The sequence below is a fragment of the Rhinoderma darwinii genome, chromosome 6, assembly GCF_050947455.1.
Source record: "Rhinoderma darwinii isolate aRhiDar2 chromosome 6, aRhiDar2.hap1, whole genome shotgun sequence".
NCBI classification, from domain to species: domain Eukaryota; kingdom Metazoa; phylum Chordata; class Amphibia; order Anura; family Rhinodermatidae; genus Rhinoderma; species Rhinoderma darwinii.
The window spans coordinates 31,712,098-31,725,861 of NC_134692.1; the positions used below are offsets into that span (position 1 = coordinate 31,712,098).

General features: G+C 39.9%; 1 protein-coding gene across 1 annotated transcript; it reads left to right on the top strand.

The window, feature by feature from the left end:
• Positions 1-7,931: 7,931 nt before the first annotated feature.
• Positions 7,932-13,459, top strand: SP5 (Sp5 transcription factor). The gene is made up of 2 exons (XM_075829431.1): positions 7,932-8,294; positions 10,045-13,459. Exons 1-2 carry the CDS (start codon positions 8,244-8,246, stop codon positions 11,116-11,118), a joined length of 1,125 nt encoding a protein of 374 aa, XP_075685546.1. The 5' UTR covers positions 7,932-8,243; the 3' UTR covers positions 11,119-13,459.
• Positions 13,460-13,764: the final 305 nt, after the last annotated feature.

The following is a 13,764-nucleotide window of genomic DNA, read 5'->3' on the forward strand; positions in this document are numbered from 1 at the left end:
CGAGCGGTAAAACCATCTCGCAGGAGAAAGAAGGGACATGCCCTAGCTTCGGGCATTTACGCCTCTGACCTCCCATTGACATCAATGGGAGGCAGAGAAAGTGTATTTCGCAGAGTTTTATGCCCGCAGCGCTCAATTGCCGCGGACAAAAAAATGCTGTGAAAAACGCTGCGAAAATCGGCGTGCAGGGAGAGGAAAATCTGCCTCAAACTTCCAAACTGAATTTTGAGGCAGAATTTCCGCCTGCAAAAAACTCAGTGTGAACCCAGCCTTACTTTGCTTTAGTGCAGGATCTCTGTACAGGCTGAAATATCGGGTACTGAAAGTGTGCAGTACATACTAAAAAAGGGTCATGGTCCAAAGGTCTTAGATTTTTCCACTGCATTTCAATAAAAAAAAAAAATTAGGTTCTGTTGTGGTCACCAAGAAATGCAAGGAATGAGAAAACAAGAATTTCAATATTTTCTTTTCCTCTCCCTCACTCGCTAGCGGCTCAAGATAGAGACGTGGGAGAGGACTTGGCACTTTCATACCTTCCAATGAGCCAATCTGACTCAGGTCCAGTGTCGCCAGCAAATCTTTAATGGTATTGTGTTTTACTGCAGGGAGGCTAGATAAAGATCTTACTCTTGGCAAATGAAACATTGTACAGCTAGGATTATATTACCTGCAGCTAAAGAACCATGAATGTACAGTGCGAAACCCTCATCTAACATGATTTTACTGTAGTCATTAGGATCTAAGATGTTAACAAAGGAGATTTGAAACGATTACAATCAGTTTCATTTCATCTATAGTTTTATGAAGCAGTTTTCTGGGATTTATAAATAGGTTTGAACATGCCTAAACCTAAAACAATACAAATCGTAATATACTTCCCTGAGTGATTCCTCGGGCCACCTTGTTCATCAGCTGTACTGTACATTGATGTCACGTGATTGTAGCAGTCAAGCGAGTCGTACTGCTATAACATTATGCCCACGCTGACGTCACATCATTGCGTGCAACTGATAAACACGGAGGTACCGGGCCAGAGGGGATTGGGGATGCAGGAATCAGTTTTAGGCTTGTAAAAACTTATTTAGATCTCTCTGAAAACCGTAAAACTTTCTAACATGCTTTAGTCGTGATTTATCAATGCAAATAAGGCAGATTTCTGGATAAGGCTAGGTTTACATTAAATTTTTTTGGTATACGATTGGCATATACGCCAAATACATCCAGTCTTTAATTAACACAAAATATACCAAAAATGTGTACTTATGGCATTCTTTTAGGTGGTTTCGGTCTGCATACCTTTTTTTCATAGTCTACTACACTTTCTAACATAAACATGGGAGTCTATTTTGAGAAATTTTGCCAGCGTATGCACCGAATATAAAAAAAAATAAAAACGATATGTGAACAGAGACTACGTTGTACAGCATGCACAGCGATACGTGCCAAATTTATCATGCAGCATATCTTGCATGACCTGTTAGACACTTTCTCTTTCTTATACCACCTTTGATTCAGCTTATTTTATGATGCAATTTTGGGCCAATTTTTGGAAGCATTTTTGGAGCACATTGTTACATTTTTGGCCACATCCCCTTTCAGGCAATTCATGCCCCTTTCCCACTAAGCCATGACTTCTTTTCGGAACACTTTTAAAAAGTGTCCAGCTACATAATGGGGTCCTTCCTAGTCTCGCTCTGAATCTGTTCTGGAGTGACTTGAAGACTGTGAGAGGAAGCAAACCCTGAGATGCTATATAAATTGAGGGATTTTCAGGAGAGGTGTCAGGTAATGGCAATCTTTATAACCCATCAGCATTGGCATGAAGATTTGTCCTTGTTAACTTAATTTTGTATTTTTGTTTGCTAAGAAACAATGCCCATCTCCGAATACATGCAGCGGCTGTTAATAGAATATACTTTTGTGAGTTAAAAACGGTGACCAGGATGTGATGATCAGTAGCATGGATCAAATCTCTCCCAAAGAGATACTAGTTGGATAGTGTTATGCTCCAGACAAGGCTCAGGGATTCTTTATTAATCTGTTCATATTTTTTGTCTGCAGAAGTGATCGAGAAGCAAAAGTTACTGGCCGTTCACTGCCATGTGTCATATGTGACAAAACTGCACCAATTCCACAGGGTGACATCCCAAGCTAACTTTATGGGTAGTTCAGGGTCATAGTGTGTGACCAGGGTCTTCACTTCTTTAAAAGCCAATTCCCAAAATTTGTGGCTGTAGTAATGTATCACCAGTTGTAATAGTTTAAGAAATCCAAAAGGATTGACACATTCTGCGGCCACCATGTTCACCACAGTTTGAATCTTCTCAGTAGACTGTGTAGGCCTTGGGCATCTAGTATGCCCACAGTATGGAATACCTTGGAAGCTTCCTAATTGTTTATTTGTAAGTAAACCTCTGCAAAATCAATTTTGCTGAAAATTTTCACACCAGAGAGGTTTGCAAAAATATCCTAAATTTTTGATAGTTTGTAACTCAGAATTTATAGTCACCTTAAAATCACCACAGATCTGGACACTGCCGTTTCTTTTTATTATTGGGACAAGAGAAGTTGCCCATGGAAAAGCTCCCGATGTACTGTAGAAATTAAAATGTAGGCTGTGACGGATGCCGAATAGTGGCATCCGTCACCCATAGGCTATAATGGTATTAGTTTAACGCCGGGGTGGGGAACCTTTTTTTCTGCCAAGGCCCATTTGGATATTTTTTAACATCATTCGGGGGCCATACAAAATTATCAACTTAAAAATGAGCCTGCTATAATTGGTCAAACATTTAATTAACTCACCCCTGATGTGATGGCTGGAACTGCTTCTCTTTGGTGAAGCGTGTGATATTAGCCAGTATTGATGATGATGTGTCGGTCAGTCTGGAGCGCAGTCGTCTCTTTGGTAAGTTTTATAAAGAACTCGCAGCAGAAGTTATTCCGACTTACTCACAGGGGTTTTCCCATGAGGGACATTTATGACATATCCACAGGATATCTCATAAATATCAGATAGATGTGGATACCACCTCTGGGACCTGCACCTATCTCTAGAACGGGGCCTCCTAAACCCCGTTCTACTTCTCCATGTTCTGGCTGACTTCTGACCATAAAGAAGGAAACTACTATTCAGATCTATGGATCTTACAGAAACAGCGTAGCTCAGCAAGCTACGCCATTTCTTTCTTTATGGTCGAAAATCACAAGCTTCAGCACAACACAAAGAGGTAGAACAGTATTTAGGAGGTCCCGTTCTAGAGATAGGTCAGGGACCTAGAGTTTGGACCCACATCTACCGGACATTTCTGATATATCCTATGGATATATCATAAATGTCCCTGATGAAAAAAACCTTTAAGTCACTTGGACCTCACTTTAAGTAAGGGGCGCAGACGGAGCCAAGGAGGAAATTACACAGTGACAGCGGAGTGAGGAAGGGGTGTGCTGTGACGGGAGTGGACCAGTCCAGTCACCTGACCTCACGTCACTTACGTGAGGTCAGGTGACCGGACTGTACCGGCCCGGGAGTGGACCAGTCCGGTCATCTGACCTCACGTCACTGAACTGGTCCACTCTTGGGCCAACACACACCGACCTCACTCAAACGGACGCTGACAGAGCCAAGTAGCGAATGATGTGGCAGCAGCGCGGTCTCAGTGGGGCCGGACCAAATGATCCCGCTGGCCGGACGTTCTCCACCCCTGGTTTAACGAATACGTCACAAACTCTCATGACGTATCTGTTGAACAGATACCATTATAGTCTATAGGTGACGGATGCCACACGTTTATTGCATCTTTCACCTATAGGTTATAATGGCATCCGTTTAACGCATATGTCATGAAAAGCTATTGAGAAGCTCAGGACATCCATTAAACGGATGCCTGTGACCGATGCCATAGACTAACATCTGTCACTGAAAGGCTACCATGTTAAAAAAAAATTATATGATTGTGTACTTTTTTTTACTGGACTCCGTAGGATGTAATAGCGTAGTCCATTTGCTATTCCATGCCTTTTTTTTTGCAATATACGGACGTATAACAGCCAGAAGAGGTCAACAGCGCTGTATGGGCTTGTTTAGCTTGTACGTCAAGAGCTTTCTCGACTGATAGGCTAAATGTAAACGAAAACAAAAAAAAGTGTGATGTGAACAGAGCCTTATTTATGCTCTCCTTTGCTCCTCACTGCAACTCCAGTGGCTCTCTCTCTTCTGTCTTCATTCGCATAGCGATCTCCAATGCCCATGCTAACTGGTAATGTTCAGACAGTCTCTTCAGTTCAGCCATATATGTTGCAATATAAATAAAACCTGAAATGTTCTGCGATCACTAAAAGTTTAGGTGCCAAGTACTCCTACAACATTGTAAAAAGACCTGTAGAGCTGCTTTGAGCAGACTATATAGGGGCATAAGCCCCCCCCCCCCCCCATTAATTATACTCCGTAACACTGGTACCCTCTTCTTCGCAGCAATGTCATTAGCTGTGAAATCTTGTCCAAGCTTTTCAATATACAGCATCCCATTGTGGTGTTTTCAGTCAGATATATTATTGTGTTATAATAGAACACATACACGAGACAGACAGGCAGTCTTCATCAACCGGTATTTACTCAAAAATAAAAAAATTAACCGACAAAAGAAAATCAACAACAGTCTAAATCTGTGAACTAATATTTTCAATGCCAGTGCAAGGCTGTAAGCAAGACATTATCTGATGCATATCTAATACATAACAAGAAACACCTAAACATCATTTTACAAAGTTGTTCAAAAAAAGGAAGAATACTGTAATAAAGTAATTTGAGTAGCCCTGGTCTCAGTAACTACCTCCATACATCAATCCATTGATCTACAATTTCTGTAATACAGTTCTTCAAAGCTGTGTGTGATCCCAAAATCAGATAATACTCCAAAATGTAAGGCCCCATGCCCACTTCAGTTTTTTCCTTCAGGGTGCTGTATGTTTTTCTGACGGCTAGCACCCTGACCCATTCATTTCAATGGGGCCATACACACTTCAGTTTTTTTGACGGTCCCGTTGCTCCGTTCCGATCCAAAGTACAGCATTTCCTACTTTGGTCCGAGATTCCGTGACCGTGGCCTCATGCACACAGCCGGGCCTGTAATCACGGGCCGCTATTGCGGGCACGACCGGAAGGAGGCGGCTGCCCACATTTTCGGCCTGTGCTCCCATACAAAGTATGGGAGCACGAATCGTAAAAAGAAAAGATAGGATATGTCCTGTCTTCTGCAGTACACTTCTACGGCCTGGACACCTTCCCGAAAAATAAACGGGAAAGTGTCCATGGACAATAGAAGTGAATATGTCCGTAATTGCGGACCGTAACTGCGATCCGCAATTATGGATGATTTTTACGGTTGTGTGCATGGGGCCTAAGTTCTAAATATTTTTATAATATATTCAACCAATTTGACACTTGGTGCCCTCCCGTGGATCTACAGGCCAAGGGTATAGCCAGAGCCAAATTATAGGAAGGTCAAAAGGGGCAACTGCCTATGGGCTTCCACCATCAGGGGGCCTCCACTACACAGTTCCCTTTGCCTTTGCCAAACACTCCCAGTTGCACAATATGTGAGGTTTTAAATATTTAGTGCACCTCCAACAATATTAAAGTTTTAATACAGGGCAGATGAGGTTATTATACAGCTTTTACTAATAGCTCCATTGTTGTTTAATTGAGACCTGACTGAGAGCTAGTGGAGTTGCTTTCATACAAATTAGATTGTTGTTGGGTCCTATCAACAATTATTTACAGATTATGTCCAGCCTATTCTAGCCATGCACTATATGACGGTTACTGGGGAGGGGGGTCCCCAATGTTTGTCCAGGGGCATCGAGCAACCTTGATTTGGTCAAGCCATAGCTACCATAGAGTTAGAGGGCAGTTCAGAGTAGTCACACCACTTTTTAAATACTTGGGGGGTTGCTGGAAAGTGACCATGAATGGTGCAAAATCAGAGACAATGAATGATAAAATTACCCTACACCTAAATATAAATACAACATATAAATACAACAAAAAAAGACAACCATTAACAATGATTACAATTACAGGGTAGCAGACCTAGCAGCTCCTATGTAGCCAAACAACTTAGGGGGCCCATTTCTGCCAATTTTGCCATGGAGATCCATGTGTTTCTGCTGTGCATTATCCCTGTATTGAGACATCAGTGTGTGCATTGTTCCTCTACTGTGACATCATTGTGTGCATTGATCCTCTACTGTGAGATAATTGTGGGCATTGATCCTCTACTGTGACATAATTGTGGGCATTGATCCTCTACTGTGACATAATTGTGGGCATTGATCCTCTACTGTGACATCATTGTGGGCATTGTACCTGCACTGTGACATCATTGTGGGCATTGTACCTGCACTGTGACATCATGATCTGTTCTCTTATTGTGTGACATTTTTGTGTGTGTTATTCCTGAGCTATGATCTCAACCTGTGCATTATCCCTTTACTGTAACATCTCTGTGTGCGTAATTCCTCTACCATGACATCTTTTTGATATACCCAAAATTAAAAGCTTCCATAAACAAGTCAGCTAACCATATCTATCAAATAATAGGTGCTTTGTTGGTAAAAAAAAAAATAAAAAAAAATTAACCAATACCAACAGACAGAAATTGATTCAGTTGGAAAATGTATTTTATCTGCTAAAAAGTCATTCTTGTTGGCTGGTTTATAGGTACAATTGCAGTGATTAAAATCAAAAGGCATGTACATATTAACTTAGAATGATATTTATTACAATTAAATCAATTTTCACATTGCAACAAATTGGCTTGAATATATATTAGATAAAAGATTCTCTGCCTAAATGCATTTTTAAAAATCTGATAAAGACTACATGCACATGGCTATATTATGGATCTGTGTAATAAAATTTCCTAATACAGAACCCATAGCCATCTATGAGTCCATACCAGTACCACCACATGCACTTAATTTTATATGTAAGCACAAAAAGTTTTATTTTGTTTTCGAAAAAAAAATAGTCATATGCTTGATCGTATGTCATATCAGGAAGGTATTCTCTTCTACCAGGGGAGAATATAGCGCCTCACAGATGCACCATATCACGACACACAAATTGCCTACGGACCTGTAGGGACTCCATTTGCCACCATACAGGGTTCATACATGTGGCTTTGCCATATGTATGAGGTTTTATATGGACATAAGAGATGGAGAAATTAATACTTGGGGTACTGCGCAGGACTCATTGCCCTTTCCATGCTCTTCCATAACTTTATAAGTTGTATCCATAGCAACCAGTCTGTCTTAAATGACAACTAGTCTGGATTGACCGCTGTGTTAACAGAGGAGGAGAAGCAGTTTGATAGCGGGCACATCATGCCAATCCCTATCTATTTTATTAGCATTATCGCTTAGATTCTTCCATAGATATATTTTGATGGAAAACCTCTTTAGAGATGAACATTCCGATACGGATACATTCATCTGATCGCAGTCAAATCCCAAACTGTAGTCATTCCCGGGACGTTCACCCGCATCATCATAACAATACTTAAGGAATAAGAAACTTGAGCAGTGAGTACATTATATTATCATCCAAATTCACCCCAGAGAGTATAAAAACATCTCCATCCTCAAATAACAAAGGGAGATTGTCTCTTTGCTACAAATCCCTAATTACAAAAAGTACAGAGGAGGGGGCTCCAGGCTTGTGGACAAGCAGTGCAGGGTCTTCAGGAGCTGAGGGTCCCTTTGATCAAGAAAATCCAATTATTTGTGTATATACATTTCCCACATAGTGATTAGTTCATTAATTGTCCCGCCTTTATCACCTCCCTTTCCACCCCCTGTAATAATCAGTTCTTTTATCCAGACCAACAAACACTCGGTAGGAGCTTTTGTACATTCAAAGGATTTGCTTTCTCTTGTGAAAGAGCTGCTGTGCTTTGATGATTGGGCAGCTGGGAACTTCAAAGGGACAGAGCCTGGGTTGTGACTGGCTGGCGGCCCAGCAAAGTCCTTATCAAATTCTTGGAGGTGCTCCCACTGCAGGCAGTCAAGAGGCTGCTGGAAAGGAGGGGAGGCAGGAGGAGCATCAACCTGCACACAGCCAAGTACCAAACAAACAACCTGGCACTTATTGGGTGGGAAGTCACTGAGTGAGGGGGTTTCCTCCATGCATCTTCAGCAGTGTGCTGCCCATCACAGTGCCCAGCTGGAGGAGAAACACCATGGCTGCGGTAGCTGTACTAAGGAACGACTCACTCCAGGCATTTCTACAGGTCAGTTGGACTTCACCTGCACAGGTAGTGATGCCGCAACAGGTTGTTGCAATTGCAAAAACAACTAAGGCATCTGCATGATATGCAATACATAGCTAGGAGGGAATGTATATCAATTTTCTTTTTTCTCAAATCTGGTTATAGAAATGATACTTTTTTTATGTGAGGGAAAGCGGGAAATTCTTCTCTTTATAGATCAACTTTCTCAAGCAAAGTTTTATTTACATAGGACACAGGTGATGCCACCTGGAAAAAGTAACTTTAAAAAGTTCACCAAGAGCTTAGATATTATAGCATTGGGAAATATATATATTATATACACACACACACACACACACACACACACACACACACAATTATATGCAACAGTGGAATATAAATGAACCTTTTTAGAATGAGGTTGATGATCTATAGATGTCCTCATATCAACTCTAGTTAAGAAACAATTAAAGTTAAATACTGGACTTACATGTAGGTAGTGATTCCACTTGGTGAACTACAGGTAGAAGCTGTACAAGGACAATAGAAACATAATTAGCAGCAGGAAACTTACGGAATAATTAGGTGTAATCAGAATTACTATCCCATATACAGCTATGACAAAAGATTTTTCAGATATATTATTATCTTTGTTGGAGTTAAGAAATATTAGATAGATAGATGGATAGATAGATAGATAGATAGATAGATAGATAGATAGATAGATAGATAGATAGATAGATAGATAGATAGATAGATAGATAGATAGATAGATAGATAGATAGATAGATAGATAGATAGATAGATAGATAGATAGATAGGATAGATAGATTTATTGTTTTATATGGTCATTTGCAGTCTTTCATAACTTACAAAATTGAAGTTTGATAACATGCGGGGTCAAGCTGAGAACAGCAGGTAGAATCTCTGATAGTAGACAGTCTTTTTAAGCAGTTATACAGTTAACTAGTATCATGAGAATTGCAAATTTACAAGAAATAGAATTATCCAAGTTCTTAATTCGTCAATACCGATATATCAGATAGTATCATATTATCTATATCTTCTATGATATTTATTACTATCCAATAATATAGCTGTATCTAAATTCACGTATTTTATGGTCATTTTGAAATTTCTTTGAAGAGCGTCATAAAAATGACAATTATATGGAACAAAGTTGAAAATACAATTCTCCAGTGACATATAGATCAATGTTCATAGCTGAAGAAAGTAATATAAAAGTTTTCTAATACACTTGAAACGAGCAGTTACTTCTAGATGTGTCCATCAATTTACTGCACTGCCTTTACTTCTCTCATGTCCTGAGTCTTAATAGGTCATCCAGAGCAGCTCAAATATTGTAATGTGTAGAATAGTCATTAACAGCATTAAGCTGACAGTCTTAACTGGAAATGTTGATGGACTCATTTTAATTGTCTATTCGCAAAAACATAGTATGTCCCATGTCTAAGAATTTGTTTATACAGGTGAATGAGTTGTCGAGCCTGGAAGATATATCTACTCTTTACAAACTATTTTCAATTATTTCCAGTTATCTATTCTATATATATTTTTTCTATATCTATCTATTCTAGATCTACCTTATATCTATATATCTCCAAACTATCTACATGTCTCTTATATTTCAATCTATCTCTCCCTCTCTCTCATATCTATACATCTCCATACTATCTACATGTCCCTTATCTATTAATCTACTTATCTCAATCAATATTTATATGCAAACTAAACACTTTTTCCATTACAGGACAGGACACCCAGCGCCTCACCAGATGTCAGTAAACATTCCCCACTTGCTCTACTGGCAGCTACATGTAGTCGAATAGGTCAACCAGGAAGTGGTCCGGACTTTATTCAGGTTCCTTATGATCCAACCATTGGATCCCCCTCAAGGATTTTCCACCCATGGACTAATGACATTTCTACGCACTCTCCAGGTGCCATTCAGGCACATAACAGTCTTGGACTAACTGCCCCCAAAAGTCAACTCCCATCTCACATACAGTCCACATTTATTACTCATGAACTACCTCTGACTCCCCCTGCTGACCCCTCCTACCCATATGAATTTTCCCCAGTGAATATGCTATCTTCTCCTATGGCGGCTTTTCAGTCATCGAATTGCCAATCCACCTATGTATCTTCTGTTCCTTATCCTCCTGGTGCACCTATTGCTTCTGCAATCCATGGATTCGTACCAGGTCATTCAAACCTGATACATCAGCAACCACGGCAACTCTCACCCAATCCAGCAGAAGATATCCCATGGTGGAGTATTCAACAACCTACCCCAGTCACGCACCCGTCTCAAATTCCTCATGCTCATCACCGGTTTCCTATCCAGAGAAGTTTAGTTCTAGGACATTCAGACTTTGCACAATACCAGACTCAAATTGCTGCTCTTCTGCAGACCAAATCCCCATTGGCTACTGCCAGGAGATGCAGAAGATGTAGATGTCCAAATTGTCAATCCTCTAGTGGTCCAGATGAGCCTGGAAAGAAGAAACAGCACATCTGCCACATCCCAGGTTGTGGAAAAGTGTATGGGAAAACTTCACACCTAAAGGCCCATCTAAGGTGGCACTCAGGAGAGAGACCCTTTATTTGTAACTGGTTGTTCTGTGGTAAAAGTTTCACCAGATCTGATGAGCTACAAAGGCACTTACGGACTCATACTGGTGAAAAGAGGTTTGTCTGTTCGGAATGTGGGAAAAGATTCATGAGAAGCGATCATCTGGCCAAACATGTGAAAACCCATCAAAATAAGAAGATCAAAGGGGTTGAGAGGACAGTAAAACAGGAGCAAAACAGAGACCACTAGAGGAGGCTTCATGGATTTTTCTATAGTGCAATATACTTGAATGCTGATTTATTGGAATATTGATAAACCCTAATTGTATCAAAGCACAATACCAGTCAGATACGCAATACTCAAATCAAATCTTCCATTTTTTGCTGTTTTACCTAAGGATCTCTCTGGGGAGCCCAAGGATTTGTATAGTTCTGTTCAAAGTGTAATTAAACGTTGTATAACAACTTATTCGGAAACCTTCATTCTTGTAAAACCTCCTCAGTTCTTCTCTCCCAGCCTTTGCAGCGTGCATTATGGATTTTGTAAATGGGACATAAAAAAAGTTTCACTTTCAAATAAACAATGAAATGTATTGTTCTGAGAATCACTGCCAAATTTGCTCTGTCTGAATTTCAATTTATGTGCCACATGTCTTTTTAACAGTTTTTTTTTTTTACTAAGTTCTTATTATAACTGAGTTTTAGGTCTTTTGGATGTTGCTCCTACTTTCGTTCCATCATTCTGTAACTACTAAGTGTTTTATATTTCATATATTAATATATATTTTCATCAGCATTCATGAGAATTGGTCCAGTTGATCACTTTCCTAGATCTTCTAGAATTGTAATTGTGGCATTATCTTCTTGCAGATATGTACAATGTTAATTTGTGACTGTTTTAACCCAAGGTATGTGCTTTCCTGTATATGCTCCTTTTTAGGGTTTTTGACATTTTGAAACGTCTTCTCACCTCACACCTTAGAAGAAAACAATATAAGGCAAATGCTGTATCATTTAGGCCTTGTTCACACTTAAGCTTGGTCCACATTGAGTGTTTTCGTTGTGTTTTTATTGCGTTTTCCATTGCTGCCCAAAGAAGTGCATCTGAAAAACATATGCATTTGTTACATTTTTCAGCTATAATCAGGTTAAACAAACAAAAAGCGGACTACCCAAAAAATGTATGCACACCCATACTATAAAACAATATAGAAAGTACTTTGTTGGCATGTGTACAAAATTAATATATATATATATATATATATATATATACACACACACACACACACACACACATACACATACACACACACACAAAAAATGCAATTTAAAACACCACTAAAAACAAGGGGAAAAATCTGGTCTTTAATTTAATGGTCTTAGGTTTACAGTTGAAACACTTTGTAAAAACGCACAGGTATTAAAAAAATGCACCAGTTTTCAGATGCGTTTCTTTTGGCCACGTTTGAAAACACAACAAAAACGCAAAAATATAATGTGAACCCTGCCTTAAACCGCTTAATGGCTATTCCCATGTGGTATTTTGTATACACATTTTAACATACGCCAACACTAAACTGGTTATGGAACTTTTTTCTTACTGGAAATAATTGCTCCGTTCTTTTTGGTAGTAAATACTGTACGGTACACATTCTTCTTTTGATTATTTTTATTGTTATATTTGACTATAATACTATACTATACGCAAAATGCATCAGTTTTGTGTTTTTCTTCTGCTAATGTAGGGTAAGCTACCTAATAAACAGAAACTTAACGCCTAAGTGCCTGTTCACATCTGCATTGGGGGCTCCGTTAGGTGTCTCCATCGCAGATCTGGCAGATATTACCGGAAACAATAATGCAGCATTCTGCGCTATTGTTCCTGGTAAAACCACGGACACCCCGATGGGAAGCCGATGGAACCCATTAAATTCAATGGGTTCTGTCGGCTGCCGGTGGTGTCCGTGTTACAACGCCACAGTCTCGTTTGGCATTCCCTTGTTCTGCTCCTCTGACAGAGCAGAAGAACAGAATGTCCCAAAACAGGTGTGAACAGGACCTTACTCCACTCAAAACATCACCTGTGCCTGCAGTTCACTCCGATATCCCACTAAACCCATGTCACACTTGGGATCAAGAAAGCGAAGATATGGGGAGCTGTTTGACAAGGTCCTCATGTTGGAGAGTTGCACGCTGCAAAGTTTTGCAACTTCTGCCATTGACTTCCATTATAAAAAAAACAACTTATTGTTTAAGGTATGCTTTTTGGGGGGTTTGGTATCCGGTTATGCCCAAATGCATAGGAGAGTAAGTGCTTTACTGACTGGTTCAGTGACAGCGGGTCCTGCGTGTCTCTGACAGGATCGAGCTGCTATCAATCACATCTAAGTTCATAACTAGGATTTGATAGATTACAGGAGGATCCTGCATGTCAGAGACACACAGGACCTGCTGATTCTGAACCCGTCAGGTCCGCGGGTCTGACAGATTCAGGTCATAGCGAACGACACAGCCGCTCTGTATAGAGAATACAGAGCAGCTGTATCTCAAAAAAAAAAATCGAAATAATTTTTAATAAAGACTAATTATAAAGTTTCAACAATCAAACTGATTTACCTTTTTATTGAAAAACATAATAATATCCATTTCAAATTGTGTACATAGCCTTTAAGGAGTCCAGCAATGACCACCAGCTCTCCGATGTGAAGAGAATGCAGAGGAGCTTCCCATATCTTAGTTTCCAGGATTCCCATTAGGTCAAGTTCACACAGGACAGTTTGATGTAGATTTTGGTGCTGGAGGAAAGACCTCCTCGTTTCCCTATCCACTCCTTATTAAAGGCTCTGTACACAGTAACGTCATGGCTTCCATTTATAACATATGGCGGATCAGTTTT